This window comes from Chamaea fasciata, unplaced genomic scaffold (genome assembly GCF_029207755.1).
Source record: "Chamaea fasciata isolate MVZ Bird 193981 ecotype frontalis unplaced genomic scaffold, bChaFas1.0.hap1 SCAF_2, whole genome shotgun sequence".
Taxonomy (NCBI): domain Eukaryota; kingdom Metazoa; phylum Chordata; class Aves; order Passeriformes; family Sylviidae; genus Chamaea; species Chamaea fasciata.
In genome coordinates, this window is record NW_027094087.1 from 45,401,634 (window position 1) to 45,420,006 (window position 18,373).

The 18,373-nt window shown below is 42.0% G+C and overlaps 1 protein-coding gene across 2 annotated transcripts in view; it reads right to left on the reverse strand.

Annotated features, from left to right (window-relative positions):
• SPATA13 (spermatogenesis associated 13) overlaps window positions 1-18,373 on the reverse strand; it is a 69,561-nt gene that overhangs the window by 16,564 nt on the left and 34,624 nt on the right. The window contains exons 1-5 of one of the 2 annotated variants that reach the window (XM_066175885.1): window positions 15,490-15,573; window positions 13,086-13,448; window positions 9,803-9,947; window positions 1,065-1,201; window positions 312-491 (exon numbers count right to left, since the gene is read on the reverse strand). In XM_066175885.1, the coding sequence (XP_066031982.1) occupies window positions 312-491; window positions 1,065-1,201; window positions 9,803-9,947; window positions 13,086-13,448; window positions 15,490-15,558 (894 nt within the window). In that variant the 5' untranslated portion in view covers window positions 15,559-15,573. Of the gene's footprint in view, window positions 1-311; window positions 492-1,064; window positions 1,202-9,802; window positions 9,948-13,085; window positions 13,449-15,489; window positions 15,574-18,373 lie in introns of those variants that run through there. The other variant, XM_066175884.1, reaches the window with a different exon arrangement.

Consider the following 18,373-nt stretch of genomic DNA (forward strand, 5'->3'; position numbering starts at 1 on the left):
TCCTCTATGTATACACTGATGACTTTCTGGTTGAGCTTTCTGCTCTTGTAATCTCTGTTTGAGAAATTTCTTTGGTTACAAAGAGACCAAATGAAGAAGACAAAATAAAAGTTGTCAGAGGAGCTAAGGGATCTTAGTGTGTGATTCTCTATTATTTTTTTTCCCTTGTGAACTCCCTTAGGAGTTACCCCACAGATGTTCTGCTATAAACATGCTGAGGATCAGGTATGAAGTGTAATGCCATGACAACTGTTGCACTCTGATAGGAATCTTGCAATGGTGCAAAAGCAAGAAGCAAAAGAGTTACTCACCCTGACAAAGCTAGCTGGAAACCAGGCTTCCTTGTCCTCATTTCTTCCCCACCACCAGTCTTTGTTGGAAGCTTCTAGAACTCTAATGACATCTCCAGCTTTGAAGCCTAGCTCTTGATCATCCATAGTGACATGGTCCCAGAGAGCCTCCGCATAGACGATGGTGCCATCGCTTATCAGCTAAGATAGGCAGAAAATGAGATTGTGAAGGACAGAAGATAAACTATGAAGTGTTTATAAACTATGAAGAGATCAAAGATCAACATAGCTCACTAGATTGCCTACTATTGCTCCTGTTACAGGATAAAACTAAAATTTCAGATTTTCAGAAATCTGTGCATATGCTCATTAGTGAAAACAATTAGAATCCTGCTCCAGAGCAGTTACATAGGGTAACAGTTACAGTCTGTGATGGTTTAAAACCCAGAGGGAAAATTAAACCCACTCAAACTATCCCCTTTCACCCACTCCCTTCCTATGGTAGAGGAAACACTAGGAGAGGTTATAAAAGGAATCACAATTTACTGAAAAACTGCAATAACCACAACAATACTAGTAAAAGAGTGTACAAAAGAAAGTTTTACCCACAAAACGGTATTTACCACTGAGCAAACAAAAATGCCTCCCAAAGAAACTATCTACTTCCATTGCATTTTTTATGACTATGAAATCTCAGATTGTGGAAAACATCCCTCCACATCCCCCACCTCTCCCTGGCCCATCATTCCAGCAAGGCAAAGCCCTGGACATTACCTCATTAATTGCTAGCTGTTCCCCTCCAGGCTGGAGGTACCTGGGAGCAGCTTGGCAGAGCTCCTCGTAGCTGTAATCTTCCTCACTGCCATTGTCATCCACTAAGGCTGAAGATTCAGTCCCACCATCTGCAGCAACTAAAACAAAAGTGCAACAGCTGTTTGCTTCATCATTTTTATGATTCAAAGAAAGACAACAATGCAAGAGGAATTGCTGAGAAATTGCCTTTGTTGTCACGAATAAAACAATAACAGCAGAAGTGGAGGGCAGCAGAGCACTCAGGAAAACCACCTTTCCGTCATTAAATGTATTTTACTCTTCTTTAGAATTTTCTCATTTAGCAGCTGATAAAACTGAGAAACTTTTGTACGCAAAAAAAACTGGAACTGCAACAATTCCTTACTTATTTTTTATCAAAGGAAACCTTAAATGACCTGTATCAGAAGGAAGGCCCTGATGCCATTTCCCAGGCAGCAGGATGAGAGAGCCCCAGCAGCCCCCAGCAGTCAGTGGGGACACTGTCACCCCCAGGCCACGTGCCCTCACACCATCACATCCCCTGCAGGACATAAGGACCCAATGGTTCCGTGCCCCCCACCCGGGAGAGGGGTGGGCAGCCTGCCTGCAGCCCAGCTCTGCACAGGATGCTGCCACCTCTCCCATGCACTGGGGAGGCTCTGGCAGTAGAAAGGCTCAAGGCGACAAGGAGTCCAGACTGGGCAGAGTGGAACGGCCTTATAAAAAACCTGTTCTACTTGTCCCAAATCACAACAATTTCTTGGTTTGACAGTTGTACATTTTCTGACCAAAGAGGCAGTTTTGTATAGAAAGAGAGTACACAGCCAGATAAGCCAGGAGAAATACTGTTACTGTATAAAACTATAAAACCCATTTGGGGTACACCACTGGGTAACAGATCCTTTTGGCAATCACCTCCGCAGTGGCAGAGGAAGGGAACTGGGGGCTGATCTCAGGAACAAGTCTGACTGACTGACTGACACCCACGCTGCTCAGTGCTGGACCCTGTCCAAGTGGGTTTGCCTTTGAAAGCCGCCTGCAACGTTCAAACCACTCGGGATCAAGAAGCATTCATGACCAGTGGCCTCATGCTTGAGTGCACTCTCTGGTCCTTGTTAATTTAGTCCTAAAGATTTATTCTTATGGCAAGCCCAAACTGTGAACTAGAGAGTCTGACGCATCATACAATGCTCAAAAACACATTAAAAAAGTAAAAAGTCAAATTCAGAATAGATGTTAGCACTGAACTTCTTTGCTGAAGGTTAGTGTGTCCCAGGGAAGTTGCCACACAGTCAACAGAGCAGCTCTTACTCCCGAGTGCCTGGGAAGGGACATTTAAGCAGAATTATTGAACCTGCCAATGCCAACAAGCAGCAAGGCCGAGCAGCAGGATCCTGACCCTGCCTCTTCTCTACTCTGCTTCAGACCTAGGCACTGCCTGTCTGCTGGGCTTTGGGCTCTGGATGGGTGAGAGTCACAAAGAGACAACTCCTGGCTTTACTCCATGCACCTACTACCACCAGGCACTCTGCTGCCACCTGCTATTTACCTTAAAGGGAAAAATATTGCAACCCCCTCCTCAGGGCACACATACCATCGCCGGCATCTTCGCTCATCTGAGCATTAATTTGCCAGAGAGATCAAAGCAGATCGCCACAGAGATTCACTAAAAACTTGCAAGATTTTTCTTTGCATTAAAAACTGAAAAATATGGGATAGTCTTGATACAACAGAACATGGCTATTTAGCCATTCTGTTCTACCCTCTAGTATTTTAAATATACATTCACATTAACAGTATAATCTGCCTAAGCATGAAGGATGCAGAATCCCTATTTTAAAAAAAAATCAAGATTTTTTTCCCCTACAAACTCACTAATCTGAGCACTGATAAACTTTTAAAATAAAGCTTGAGAAACTTACTGAAAATGCTTTATTAAAAAAATGCAAATAAATATTCCATTAAATCAATTTTTATCTTATAAAGCAACATCCAAAAAATTAATTCCAGTGATCCTTTATACATTTCCACTGTACTATCCGTACTGCCTGTGGGGTTGTTCCAGTAATAATGGCACATCAAAATAACCTAATTCTCCAGACAAAAATAACTACAATTTTGGGACAGAAAGCTGTTTGTTACCCTGTACCAAATCAACAAGCTTACACTCACTTTGTAGGGTAGAATCAAGTGAAATCTCACATTCTGCATCTTTTCCTTTATTGTATACAGAAATACCAGAGGGAGGGATGTGCTTTCCCAGTTGCACCAACGGGATGCAAAAAACTTAAAAGACAGCCTGGGATTGATGCAGATCTCCTAGCAGCTTTTCACCAGCACTGCAGGTTCCCATGGATGACACAGAGTAAGTGTCATCAGAGTCAAGCCCCCTGACTGCCACTGTTTACCACCTCAATCAAAAAACACCATGAAAAAAGCAAGAGCGAGCATGTTCTACTCACACGTACCCATCTGAAGGCTCTCCAGACTCCAAAAATGTGCCATTGCCCCCCTGGCTACCATGCTGCTGTCAGACCTCTAACAGGTGATGATGCTCAGTCCTGCAGGGCTGCTGGAGGATCACAAGAGGCTCTAAGCTACCCACAGCTTGGAGGAACAGGCTGTCGGCTGCCTCCAGCTCCCGGCGGTGCCTCCGAGGCTGAGCCCGGCTGGGAACTGCCAGCAGCGCACTCAGCCGCTCAGCCTGGCTGCTCCCGGCTCTCTGACATCATGGGGTGCCCTTAGGGAGGAAGTTCCAGAAAAGAAACAAAAACCTGGCTGCCTGGCCCTGGCTGCGCTGTGCCTGCAGCCGCTCAGACTGCTCCCACAGAGCCTGAACATCGCGAACAGCGCAAGCCAGGGAGTGCATTTGTTTTTCATTAAAGCAGCTAAATGCGATTTCAATCTATATTCAAATGACTGCAATCCAGAGGGAGAGACTGTTTGGATGGGAGTTGGGAGTTCCTTGTATTACAACACTGTTCAGAGTATCGGTCTATCTTTGTCATACTATACCAGTTAAAATTCCAGTAGAAGTAAACAACTAAGGTATTTTTTGCACAATTTCTCTTGCTTCACAGGCAAACGCCATATCGTTTTTAGGGCACAAACAGCACAAGTGTTAAGGCTGCAGCAGACTGCTCCCAAGAAAACAGGAGAGGAGGGAGACGTTTTCTCACTGAAACTACAAACCTAATTCAGCTGCTCTATGAAATAGGGAATGAAGCAAGAAAGCACTCAAACCATCCATCTTTCTCTGGGTCTGACCCAGCCAGAACACAACCTCATTCATTCACCATGGGCCAGCATTAACCCTTACATCTGTGTCCTCCCGCAGTGAAGCTGGATCAGTCCATGCACTGAAAGCAAAGGCAGGAGCTCTTCCCATCAGGAGAGTGCAAAGCCTGCTGCAACCTATGTCTGTACACAGCACCACGCTTAATTTGGAAAGCCGCAAAAACTTACTGGCTTCTTCTTTACCTGAAAACTGTTGCTCAGCTGAGCCTGGCCCGTAACTGGGGACTGCCTCCTCCAGGGATGTGTTCACAAAACCCTGGAGGCATTTCTGCACACAGCAACTTCTCAACACCCACTAAAATCACATGGTTTTCCCCAGCACTGCCTCAGACAGAGAAGGAAAGTTCAAACATAGCCCTACAATATTAATGTCGCCTTCCTGCAAAAATTTATCTGTGCTGCGCTGCATGGGAGACTGACAGAAATCACCTTCTGAATGTCTCAAACTTCCCTATTATTTCTTGCTGCAAGGACTTTAGTTGGATAGCACAAAAAGACCAAGTTACAACGTAAGATCCTCATACACAGCATTTTTCTTGGCATAAATCATTAAAAAAAGCAAGCTGGCAAGCAGAAGTGACACTGATGACACCGAAGTGCTGATGATCCTGGGACTTGCAAGTGAAAATTTCACACTTTATGTCAGCCGGAGGACAAGCTCTTTGCCATGTCAAACCCCTGCCCATCAGGGAAAAACAGCTCAACTGCCAAAGGAAAACCAGATCAAACTCCATACAGCTCTTCTACAAGACACTTCAAAAACAACCTTTGAAAAACAATGCAAAACTCTTTTGGTCTGATTTTTGCAGAAAGAAACAGACTGTGCTAACCTATTGCCACCGTGAGATCCTGCTCAGATGGAGGGGGGTCTGCTCTCCCTCCTTTGCATGGGCACATCTGGCAAGCTGAACCATCACAAAAGTACTCATTTGGGGTGAGGTGGTGGTGGTGGCTTCATTTCCTTGTAGAACAGCGAGGGACAGGAGGAGGCACAGGCTGTCCTTTGTAGTGGCAGTCCACAGTGACCTTGTCCAACTGCATGCTGAGCTGGCTTAGCCACTGCACAGGGCACTCTGAAAAGGCTGTGGGTAGCACTTACTAAAATACGAAAAGCTAGTTTATCCACCTCAAGAAAATTCAGTTTTAGAAACACTCTGGTATCACAGAACCCTCCATCCTGGGGAAGACCACAAGTCACCCCCAACCAATTCTCGGACAGCAGCCAGTACCAGATCCCCAGGGAGGAACATAAAAATAGATGAGGCATATGATAGCATTTTTCTGAAGTACTTTTTAAAATTCCAGTTATCTGCAGATCAGAGAGATCCCTCCAGGGGCAGAAATTATAACTTTGTGTTTAATGAACTGGATTTTTCAAACCACTTTCTGAATTTTTTAAACTGTTGGGATGTGAAATATAATGTGTAGCAATTAGTTTTATAGCTTAATTTTACAGACTGTGAAAACTACCTTTTATTTTGAGCTTGCTCTCTGGTGATTTCATTTGCTGCCCTTTAGTTCTGAAATTATTAGAAACAATAACTATTATTATCTGTTCATTTTTCCCATGCCAAACAGACTTTTATTCTCCTACTGTGCTTTTTTCCATGTAGCAGAGCCCAAGCCGCAGTAATCACCCCTTCCAGAGACACACACAGAATCGATTTTCTTGTCTTTCTCTTTTTTTCTGTGTCATCCCCTGTAAAGAATGCCTTTTGGGATGGAAAGGAATGGGGAGATGGCCCCCACACACACCAGTGGCACAATTGGGCCTTCTGTTTTGTTCTCTATTCATTTCCTACAAACTCCTGCCCTTTTATTTACTGTTTTGACTGTTACTATGCACTGCACTGACTCTGTAAATGTCTGTTAAGATTGCAAGACATTTTCCTGAATGGCAATATCCAGTTCAAAGTCCATCCTTCTGCAAGCACATCAGGCTCTTTTCCTCATCCAGGTGCATTACCTTGGCTTTACCAACACCTGATGCCAGTGCAGTGCCTCATGTCTCACTTATACTACCGTGAATAATTCAGCAAACAAGCAAGAATTACCATTTCATTTTATACCTCCCTTTCCACATCATTCATGCAGACACTGACCATCTGATTCCACTCTTTAAGAAAACCAACCACTCTCTTGAGTCATTCCCGAGCTGTGCTCCACACAGTCCAAATTTGGCTCCACAGGCCAAATTCTAGTCCAACACAAAAAATATGCAAAAAAAGATGGGTTAGTTTTTAAGATGCTTATAAAAATTGCTCTGCAGTGACAAATAGGCAACCTGTTTAATATAATTTACAACTTGTAACCCTTCAAAGCAAAAGAGTAACAATCTAAGTCTCAAGAGCAGTTTCCCTTGTGTCGTCTGATTCTTACTCTATTTCCTACAGATGATGATTCACTGTCTTGTAACATCTGTTTTCTAAAAATTTACATCTCCACTTTTACCTGCCATTCCTATAAGAAGAAAGCATGTAACATATTGGGCTTTAGCAACTAACTAAAGTAAGATACCATTGGTTTTCAGTGCTTGGGTTTAGAATTACTTTCTATAATAAAGGGCTTTTGTACTATCAAATTTCACTGTGCATGAGCAAACAAAAAACTCTCACATGTTGAAAGACAAGGAAGTGCCTTGTGATTTAAGAGAAAAAAGGAAAGAGATCAGAATGTGTGACACTAGTCACTTTAAGATTTTCTTCTGGAGCTACTTAATAGATTTTTGCAACTGCTTTCAAACTGTGAAGTCCATGATACTCCCCACTTTCCTTCAGAGTTTTGATTTCAGAAACTTTTCCTGCTCTACTTCAATGTTTATTGTAAGGTCTCATAAAAGTCACACCTAACACAATCAAGGTTGCTTTGGCTTCACTGTACTGAGAAGTGGCAGAAATCTTAGTTTGTGTATTTGTCATCCTGATGCTTACATTTAGGAGACCAGTTATTCACATCCTAAATACCTGAAGAGATATTGCTCTCAGGCAGTTGTCTAGTAATAATACTATTTCTACTAGTAACTAATTCTATTTCATATGGTTTCCAAACATGAATTGGAAAGGATAACTAAAAATAGAAAAAATAATTCCACTCTGTGATAATAAAAGAGCCCCTTTTTCTCATTAACTATGTTATGGTAGGCCTATTACTTTGCGCCTGACCTGGATCCTTAAGTGTACCAAGAAGCATACAGCAGAACACACTCCAGACACAGGTTTTAAAGTAATTCCTAATATTTTGTTACAATATAAATTAAAAGGAAAATACAAATGGAGTGTATATAATCACCCTGGTTAGAGAGATGAGGGGGTGGAGCTTGTAGTGCTATTTATTCCATACCACCCACATCATCGCTGGGGGTGTGGTTTTAGCAGGAGCAGCCAGGCACTGGAAACCAAAGTTTGTCATCTTGCTGGATCTCTCCAGGGAGAAGGTATTGGGATCAGCCAAGTGGACCCAGACCCTTTCTGCCACTGTCAGTCCCTCTCCCATTCCTTCAAGTCGCAGCTTTAAGACACAGTGCTGAAGGACAGCGACGATGAGTCTGGGACGCCACTCCAAGAGAACAAAAAGCAAGAGAGAGGCAGCAGCACAGAGCCAAGCCCAGCTGAGCTACAGAGCCCAAGCTCCAGAATAGCCCAGCTGGAGCAGCACTGGTGCTGGAGGCAGCAGTGCGGGACTGAGCCCAGCTGGGTGGAGAAACATCAGTGCCAGAGGCAGCTGTGCAGAATGGAACCAGCAAAGCGGAGCGGTCTGAGGTGGTAGTGTGGCCCAATGTGATGATTGAGCTTCCAAGGGGTTTGCTTGTCCTACTCCTTTGTTGTTTTCCTACTGGGATGGGGGAGAACATTAAGCAGAGGAAGCTCTCCTTGACACATTGCCTTTGTGTCCCAAGTACCACGTGGCCCAGATGCAGGAATAGAATTATATTGCCTTTGTGTGGAGACCACAGCAGGACCTGTCTTCAAGAAGCGCTGGGGGTTTTTTTCAGAGTAGTAAAAGCCCTTTTTTTGTGGGCACCAGCTTTTTGCATTCTTTTTGCCATTAACACTGCTGTTGTTATTGTGATTTTAGTAAATTGTTCTCTCTTGTATCTTGACATTTCTCCTTATTGTCCCTCCATTACTAGAAGGGGCAGGGCAAAAGGGAGTGGCTCATTTGGAGTTTAGTTCCCTAAACCAGCTGTCTAAACCAGCATAATAATGTATCTCAGAATCACAGAATACTTTGAGTTGCAAGGGACCCTCTAAGATCAAGTCCAACCCTTAAGTGAATGGCCCATATGGGGATCAAACCCACAGCCTAGGCATTATCAACACCATGCTGCAACCAACTGAGCTCATCTCAGTGGATAAGTCCCTCTTATTGCCACAGTTACAAATTCTCAAGTCTGCTTCTTAAAGAGCACCACCTGAAAAAAACTGTCACGTTCTATTCAAAACAGGAGAATTCAGTTTTAACATGTTCTTACCTAAACAACTTTGTAGTTAAAGCATTTTTGGCACAATTTGGACATCGCTGCAGCTAAAACTCAGCCAAGAAACATAGAAGCCAAGTAACTGACTTGTAAACACACATGTAATTTTAATAAACGTTGAAAATGCTATTGGTTAAGTTTCCTGCTTCAGTCATGGGAAGCCTTGATCCAGAAGGGTTCAGGGTGAAGGTTCCCAAGAGTGCTTTGTTCACCATTAACAGTGTAAGATACAAAGTGAGAATTTTGCTTTTATTTCCAACTCTTGCTAGTGTCTAAAGGACCACAAATGGTGTTAACCCAAGTTGTTCTGGTCCCACCTGTGAAGGAACGTTCCACTTCTACTAGACTAGTTACTAGACTACTTCTATTAACTCCAGATAGCACTGCATGCTAAGAGTAAAGAATTACAGCAAAATTACACAGGACACATCAGCAAGCCTGGTAAAGCATAATGCTTCCAAAAAGGCAATTTTTACCAAGAACCTGTCCCCTCATGGACCAGAGTTCTGGCTGGGCTACACTCACCAGCAAGCTACTTAATTATTTAAGGCTTGCCCATCTAAATAAGGCTGAATGAATGGCAAACACAAAATTAAAAATACATGTGTGGTGGTGTGGCTAGGGTTCAGGTACAAACTCAAGCATACTAGAACTCCCTTCATAATCCATTGACTTCAGGCAAGTATATGAATAAGAGAGTGGATTATACAGGTGTGTAAGTGGTACAGAACAATAAACCATAGCAATGTCAAAGAGCAGATGTGAAAAAAGTTTTACATAAGAACAGCATCGACTAGTAAGAAATTCACAAAACAAAGCAACTTAGCTGGGTATTACTTTGTCACTGAGTTGGCCTGTACCCTTTTGCCCTCCATACTATATTCTAATTCTTGCTTAGCTTGGGGTGTGGCTTTCTGATCTACAAAGTTAAAAATACTCATCTTACCATTAGATGTTCTCATCTGCCGCCTCCGTCCTACCCGGTCCAGGCCAATGGGGGTACTTTGTGAGAAGGTGAGCGGCCGGAACCTGGCTGAAACAGCCTTGTACGGGGGCACCTTGTGTGCTGGAACGGGTGGCCGTGCCACAGGCTACCGAGGAAACAGGAAAATCCAGTATTAGTTAAGCTACTGGCAAGTCCAACTGAGCAAAGCTCAGGTATGAAGTAAGGTTTCTCCAGATAGTCCAGGTAATTACACGGGCAGTAAAATCTCCTGTGTTGAAGTGACATTGCTTAAACACTGCATACCATGTGCACCAGCATCACAGAACAAGTTTTATTACATTACAGTTCTTTGTTACATTAAAAACTCCTTAGCCTTCTGTTGTGGTCAGACATGCTCTGTAATTTTCATCTTGTAATACACTTTTTTGAAGACAATCAGAAGGCGGGAGCACCTCTCCTATGAAGACTGGGCTGAGAGAACAGGGGTTGTTCAGCCTGGAGAAGAGAAGGCTCCAGGGGGACCTCACTATGATCTTTAAGTACCCAAGGGGGCCTACAAGAAAGCTAGAGAGGGAGTTTTTACAATGGCATGTAGTAATAGGACAAGGGGGAACAGCTTTCAACTGAAGGAAGGTCAATTTAGATTAATGAAAATGGTAAAACACTGGAACAGGTTTTCTGCAGAGGTGATGAATTTCTGCTTTCATCAGTTAAAATATTGCTTGTCAGTAAAATAAACAAGACAATAATAATTGTCTAAATGATGCTCTATTTTGAGTTCCCAGGAGTCTGGTAAGAAAGAAGATAATACTAAGTTTATTGCAATTTTATCTCAAAGCCATTTTCTCAGGATAAATCATTCCTTTGTTAAATTATGATTGGAAGACCTACCCCTGTTTTATTTGCAAATTGAGTCTGATTTTATGTTATCCCTGAACAACTCCACATTAGCCAGGCTGAATGATCTTGCATAAGCATTCAACATTAAAAAGCCAGGCTTCAGCACATGAACTTCAGAGAAACTCTTCTTTAGACCTTCTATTATTGTTCAGTTGTTACTGTTCTTCTATCAAGTAATCTGAAACATCAGGGATGGTTTAATGAACTATCTCTTGACACTTTGTTACGAAATCCAATGACAGCATTGTTTGAAAATGTTTTCTCACACCTAAGCTGTCAGACCAAAACAAAATACAGAGGATAAGGAATTAGCTTTGTACTTTTCAAATATTCCCATGAGTTTTCAAAGCTTTAAAGAAAAAAAATCACCAGTGGGAAGAGCAGTCGTTGACAGCCCCACATAAAATACTTTAGTGCCTGCTTGATGAGTTCTTTCTCACATTCCGGCTAAAAGTTTAGTTGTTATTATGACTGCCAAAAACCTCAATGCGTACGGAATATGTTTTATCTACAACCTCATCTTTAAACCTCATTTCCTAAGTTTCTCATCAGTATACCAGGATCCTTCACCACAGAAAGTCTGATTTGTTCTATCAAATAGCTAATAGAAGTGATGGCAATTACTGTGTGCAAATAACTGGCTGAGTAAGCAAAAAAAAGCTACTTCGGGGCAACTACAATTTTCTTATAAGACTTTAGTCCAAACCCTTTCCCCAGACAGACATGGATGTGCTTTTACACAGTGACAGTGTTATGGCAGTGGGAAAGCCATAACTTGGTTTAATAATCTGCCCTTGTTAGGAATGCTCCATAGTTTTGGTCTTGGCCACAGTGATCCAGCAATCTGCTGATTCAACCCCAGCCAAGCTCTCATGGCAGCACTGGAGCACGGAAAGAGTCAACTCAAATAGCTGCCTTGATGCATGTTCCTTCACTATTAAAGTGATGTGAACAAGGTTTGAAAAAAGATCAATTTGGTTTCAGCACTAAATGAAAGGCCTGGAGAGTGTTTAATCTCTTACACTTACTATCCCTTGAAATCCATCTATTATTCTTGCGTAAGATGGCCTAGAATTTATAACAATAATTTTCCTCTTTTTTTTTCCTTCCAAGTTCAGAGATAGAATTAATTTTAAAATATCTCAGTTACATATGATTTGAAACCAAGGCCTTTGCCTAAGTAAAAGGTCCACTGGCTTCAGCCGGGGCTCTACATCAAGATGCATTTTTTCATCAGGGACTTAAAAAGTATGTAATACAGAACAGTGCTCGTATTACAAAAAGTTTTTCACATGGAACTGAAAATCCTGCCATTGTTTCAGCACTTCACCGTCACTAAAGTTCCCAGTGGGAGATGAAGTGGCTTGAGAAATACTTAACAGGACTCAAATTTCATTAACAATCACCAGAATTAAATTTTCTGAGGATGCAAATACTAATTCTTTTTTCTGTTGCTTTATCAGGTTGACAATGGCTTTAGGCAGAAGTCCTCCAGCTTTCCTGGAAAGTAGAAAATACCTGATGAGCGCACTCTTACAAAAGCCTGTGAGCCTGAAGCTCTGCAACCAAGTGCAAGATGGGTCCACAACCACCAACACAACACAACAGTAAGTTCCTCTACACATTGTATTTGCTCAGCACTACCTCCAGGGAGTAAGGAGCAATTTTTACCTTTCAGTTTTTAATTTCTCACTCTTTTACTTGAGCCAACAGAGATGGAAAATACAGGTACTACTCAAGTACACACTGCTTGCTTATAGGTTTCCTACCTTTGTTTCATCTGACCAGTTTAGTAGTACACAGACAGATATTGTATTCATATTGTCAGTTTTCTTAAAATTCTTAATTTCATTAATATCTCAATTTATTACCAATGTTCTCAAGCAATGTCTTCATTAGTTTTAAGTATCTTTGCTATGCCAAAACTAGGATTTTGAACCCCACTTTTAATGCCACAGTTTTTGAACAGGCTTGCTTTTGGGTAATTTGAAATGATCAATAAATCATGTGTTATCATTGTGTTTGATTGTACTACTCTGTTCCTCAGGCCCAACAGTAACACTAAACACACATCCGTCTTACACACAAATATGCCCTTATACACAAACATGAGACATAACGACCATGCCAAGAAAGAAATCAGATTAATTTACAATACAGAAAAGATTATCCCAAAGTCAGTATCAGGTTTGTTCCACGCTGTATTTTTAGCAAGAAGACAAAGCAATTAGTGACCAGGAAAGCAGTATACTAAGTACACGATGTCAGCTTGACAAAAGGGAAGGAAGAGAAGGAAGTATCCATTCTATTTTCTAGGCTGAAGATAGAGACAAGGAAGTGAAAGGGTCTTTTGCAGTTTGCAGAGCACATCTGTTTATCTTACTTGTGTCAGCAGATTTTCTCTCTCTTCTATTTGATCGTCTCCATAGAAATTGACCCCACCTATTACAGAGATGGGTCTTCTTTTTCGCCCTCTGTGGTAGCCTACAGTATTGCTTTGGATCACAGACCCAACAGACGCCAGTCCTGGCTGATCTTCTCCATCTGTGCAGCCTGTCTTGTGAGACTCCACTGCAACTGCATCTTCTGGTATAGAGAAACTTCGGATGCACATTTGCCCATAGTCTGAGAGAGGTCTGGGCCGGGATCTTTTTCCAGAGCCCCATTTCCTGGGTGTGACCTTTTGTGAGTCTGCCTTTTCTTCATCCTGGGATGTGGACCTCTTCCAGTGGTCATCAGAAACAACCTTTTTAAATGTGAACAAGTCAAATAAGCCACAGAATTTTCTGATAGTTAATCATTTATGAGTTTGTCATATGGCAGATCAACTTAACATGTCTAAAACAGAAGAAGTTACCATAAATAAAACAAATGCAATTGACAATTCAGGAAGAGATAACTTTGCAAAGCAGACACATTATGCTTGTGATGAGTAAGGTAAACACCCAACAATCAGTACCTCTTTGGCAAACAAGACTAATAACACTAAAAAACTCAGCTATTGCCTCAGCAGAACAGACAGGTCCTATCTCAAACACTGAATTCGTGGAACAGTATCTTGGAAAGATCACTCTGTGCTCACAGGACCTGTTTCTATGCACAAGTTGGATAATACAGGTAACAGCAGTAAAAATAACTCAGTTGGGGTTTTGGACATTTTACCAAGGCTTGTAGCAACAGGATAAAGAGGCAACAATTTTAAATTGAAAGAAAGTGTGTTTAGATTACAAATTACGAAGACATTCTTGACCATGAGGGTGGTGAAGCACAAGAACAGGTTGCCCAGGGAGGCTGTGGATGCTTCAACCCTGGTATTGCTCAAGGCCAGGTTGGATGGGGCTCTGGGCAACCTGGTCTAGTGAAAGGTGTCCCTGTCCATGGCTGGTGGATTGGAACTGGATGATCTTGGTCCCTTCCAAGCCAACCCATTCTATGGAATTTCTCTGTTTCACCTCTGTTCAGTGATGAAAGTGAACGGCAAGGCTGCAGTTCGACCGCTTGCAGATCCATGTAACTGTAAGCTGATACCAGACTGGGCAGTCACACTCCCTCCTACCACTCACTCCCACAACCCCACTTGGTCAGATCTAGAGATTCTGCAGCCAGGAGTGAATTAAGTGAGCAAGCTCATCCAGTTTGGAAGGGAGAAGCTCGCTTCCCATGCACTCTGAGAGGTTAAAGTTATACAGATTATATTAGAGATATATTATTGCACTAACACAGGAAAAAATGATGGGTTTAGATAGGAAGCTTGGAAAACAAGCATTTTGTTCCTATTTAACAGCACATCTGGCTCATAGAGGTTAATGCCTTCAAGTATCACAACTGCAGTGGTATTACAAGTTTGGAAATAAAATAACCTCCGCTGAAATACTTGGTAGAGGGAACATTTTTAAGCATTTCAATGCATTTGAAGTAATACTATTGTATTTTTTTTCTAGCAAAACCCTTGCAATTTTTCAGAAAAAAAAACCTGCACACAAAAATTAATGTTCATTTTTCCCTCAAATATCTGATTTCTTGGTGTTTCTTGGCTTTTCCCAGTTCCTTTATAAAAATAGAAAAGAAAGAGAGAAAGCTAGTAAGTACTCCAAGAAAGAAAAGCACTATTTTGTCTCTCTCTAACTCTATTTCGTTCATCTGTTCAAGACCAGATGAAGGCATTCCAGATATTGCATAACCAAAGCAAACATGCAGCCCAGAAGCAGCCTTTTACAATGATGTCTGTGACAGAGGATTTATCTTCTGTCACCTCCTTGTCCACCTGCCATTTTCAGCTAGGCCACTACAAATCCGAGTCTACTACAAAATCCACTACAAAAACGAGTCTTTTTTAAGCCACAGTGAGCAGATATTGCTTTTTGTTTGAAACACACCTTAAGATTAATTCCATGGTATGAAAGCACATCATAGTGCTTTTTTCAAAGCACTTAGCCAGTACGCAGAGTTACTAACCAGTCAATATTTTAACACAATTACTGCAATTAGAAAAAAAAAAAATCAACATCACACATTGCTCTACATTCAATTATTTCACTTACAGAATGAAATTTATTCTAAACAGAGTACTTTAAAAAATTTGGTTTCTATGGCATGACACCTGTCACTCAAGCAAGAACTTCAGGTTCTCTACAGATTTGTGTTCAGCACCAGTTTTAACAGCGCATTTAATTAAGCAGCGAGTCACTGCCCGGCTGGTGCATTAACACAGCTTCAGCAAAGCTGCCCCTTAAGCACAGCCCCGCCAAGTCTGAGCAGCAAAGTCATGGGTTAAATAAAGTTCTTACCTCAGAATCAGACACAGGTAAAGGGTCTCCACATATGCAGTGACTGAGAAAGGAGCTCATGAGAGTCATTTTATGTTTTTGTTTCGCAAAGTCTTGTCCATAAGAGCTACAAATGAGAGCACACTCTCTGCATAACCAGTCAGGCAAAGTTCATACCATGATCCTGTACTTTTAGACTGAGGGAAGGACACGTCACACGTCATCTCATAATCTGCTGCTTACACCCTTATCTTGAGCAATAACATTTGCAGAGGACTGCTTTCACTCTGCAGGACTCCACCTACAGTAGTGATCCAAATGACAGCCAGATTAATCTCTGCTGTACAACAAACAATGCTGAAGGGTGTGTGTTTTTAGTCTTAGATCAATAAACTGCACTGAATAAAACAAAAAGAGAAAACATAATACTGTCACTGCAAAAACCAGGGGAAACTGGACTGATAATCTCACATCCCTCTAAGTAGCCTGCTCAAGCAGGACCTGATCAAGTGACCACTTACTAGCAGGAATAAAAATATCCAGTACATAACTCATAGGCTCCAGTCTGCTCCAGTGACTGCAGTCACTTAAGCATAAGTGTGATTCTTGACATTAAGGAAAAATTCTGAGGAAACAATTGGATTCCACCTGTGACTGGCTTTATACTGGTGCACCACTGCTGACCTCAAATTACCTTCTCCTAATGAATCTTTTATAAGTGAAAGAAGGTTGATGTTGAACAATTATTACTGGGAACATTTACAGATGTGTAGAGATATACATGCCACCTCATATAGGATGAAAATCAAAATCTCAGGCACCAGCTCATGCATTTTAAGTGCTGGTCAAAAATTTCAAGGCATTTTGAGATTTCTGAGAAGTTAAGGTCTAAGATTAATCCACACTGGATTTTCTGAAATTCATACCTGCTAGTCTAGCAACAGCACAGGATCACCAATACTAGCAATCAAGACTATTAATCTTGCCTTTTAGGCTGTATCTTCAGGTTTCCTCTGAGACTGCAAATGCAAACAGCTCTGCTTGTCTGTCCTGATGCAAATAACTAAATTTCTACAACAGCAAATTAGTTGCATCATTGTATTTCAATGATTATTCCTGACACCAGTGTATCTACAAATACAACCATTTAAAATGAACATTTACTTCAATCCAGGTAACACTTACATTTGCTATAGTTCCCTTCAAATATGTCACTCTTAGCTGCAGATTCCCACATTTAAATTTCAATTCTGCAATAGTGCTGTCTGTACATTAACTGGATAATAAAGCTGTCATCACAGCCAGAAGAAATCTAGGATGAAATTTCATTGCCTGAACATAAGCAGCCAGGGCCATTTCAAATGTCCAGAGGAATCTAAGATATCTCCACATGCCATGCATCATGCAAGTATGACACACGACCTATGGGAGACCTGGGCCATCCAGAATCAGCCCCTGGGAACAAAGGGAAGCCTGTCAGGACATCTCCAGCAGTGCTGGGTCTTTTATGTTCCAGGAATCAAGCTGAGCCCCTAAACAAGACCATCAGCCAAGCCTACTCAGTGACCAGCCAGGCAGCACTACAGGGAGGAATCAGGTGTCAAGCTGGATTGCAGGTAGGTTTAGATGGAGCTACAATCATGTTCCCCAGTGCTGTGGACAACCCTGCCTGGTCCTCACCTCCTGCTCCAGAAATGTGCAGCTTCACCACAAAGTGTTTTCCAGCTGTGTGCAGCTTTCTGATAGCTGTCCCTCACTTCACTTGACAGCTTTTTTTATTTGGGCTCAACTCCAGGTGTCACACTCAGGTGTGCTGTTAATGCTGTGTTCCCCAGGACCCCCTGACCACACCCAACGGGCTACAGTGGGAGCTCTCCCAGGCTGCTCCCAGGTAAACAGCTACACCACAGAGCCTGTGCCCAGCCAGACCAAACCCCTCCCGTGCCTGGGCCCAGACTGATTTCCCAATCCAGGAACAGCAGCTTCAAGGACTTGATCATGATCTCACTCAGCTCAACCTGGCACTGGTACAACCCTGCCCCATTTAATGGCACATGACTGCTATCGGCATTCTCTGTACTCATTAATAACCAAGGTAAGCAACATCAGCATCAGATGTTTAATCACTGAAATCTGAGCTTAGTCTTTAGAGCCTGGTTCTCCAACTATTACTCAGACCACTGTGTACCTTTGATAAATTTAGCACTCAGAACTGATTTCAGGGGAAGTGCTGCTCAAGGAGCACAACATGTGATTTTTACAGTACTGATAAAATATTGCTTATGTGGATGCAACTTTTATCAGTGATATGGCAAAGAAATTGCCAGTACCTGAAATTGCATGGCAGGACTTCTGCTGGTGCAGTTACACCAACCATAAATAACCCTGCATCCTCTATACCTGACCCCATTCTCTGCTGCAGAGAAAGCCCAAACCAGAAGTCTGACCCAACAGAACCTGCTGCTGGTCAGCTTCCTGCTGTTGGGACACTTTTGAGGGCTGACACCATGATAGCAAAGGAAAAGCCCTGAGTGATTTTTTTCTGTCAACGTGTTTAGCCAATAAACTCCCTAATTAAAATTCCCTCTTTATGAAGGTCTTGATGACTGTGAACATTGCTGAGGCTCTCTGACCACTAATCTGCATTTCAACCCCTACTGTTACCTATTTGTATTTTTAAAATTTTATCTTTATGTTTCAAATGCAATAATATTCCATAACATGCACATACAGACAAGTACAAAGGTATAAGAGGACACACCTCTCCTGAAAGGTTTTCCCTATCTGGTAATCTGCTGGGAAGTCACATGAATCACATGTAGGTGCCTCTTGGATACAGATCCCCAGCCTTCCTTTTCTCCAGGCAAAAGAGCATCCTGACTCTGCTTCTGCTTTTTTTCTTTTC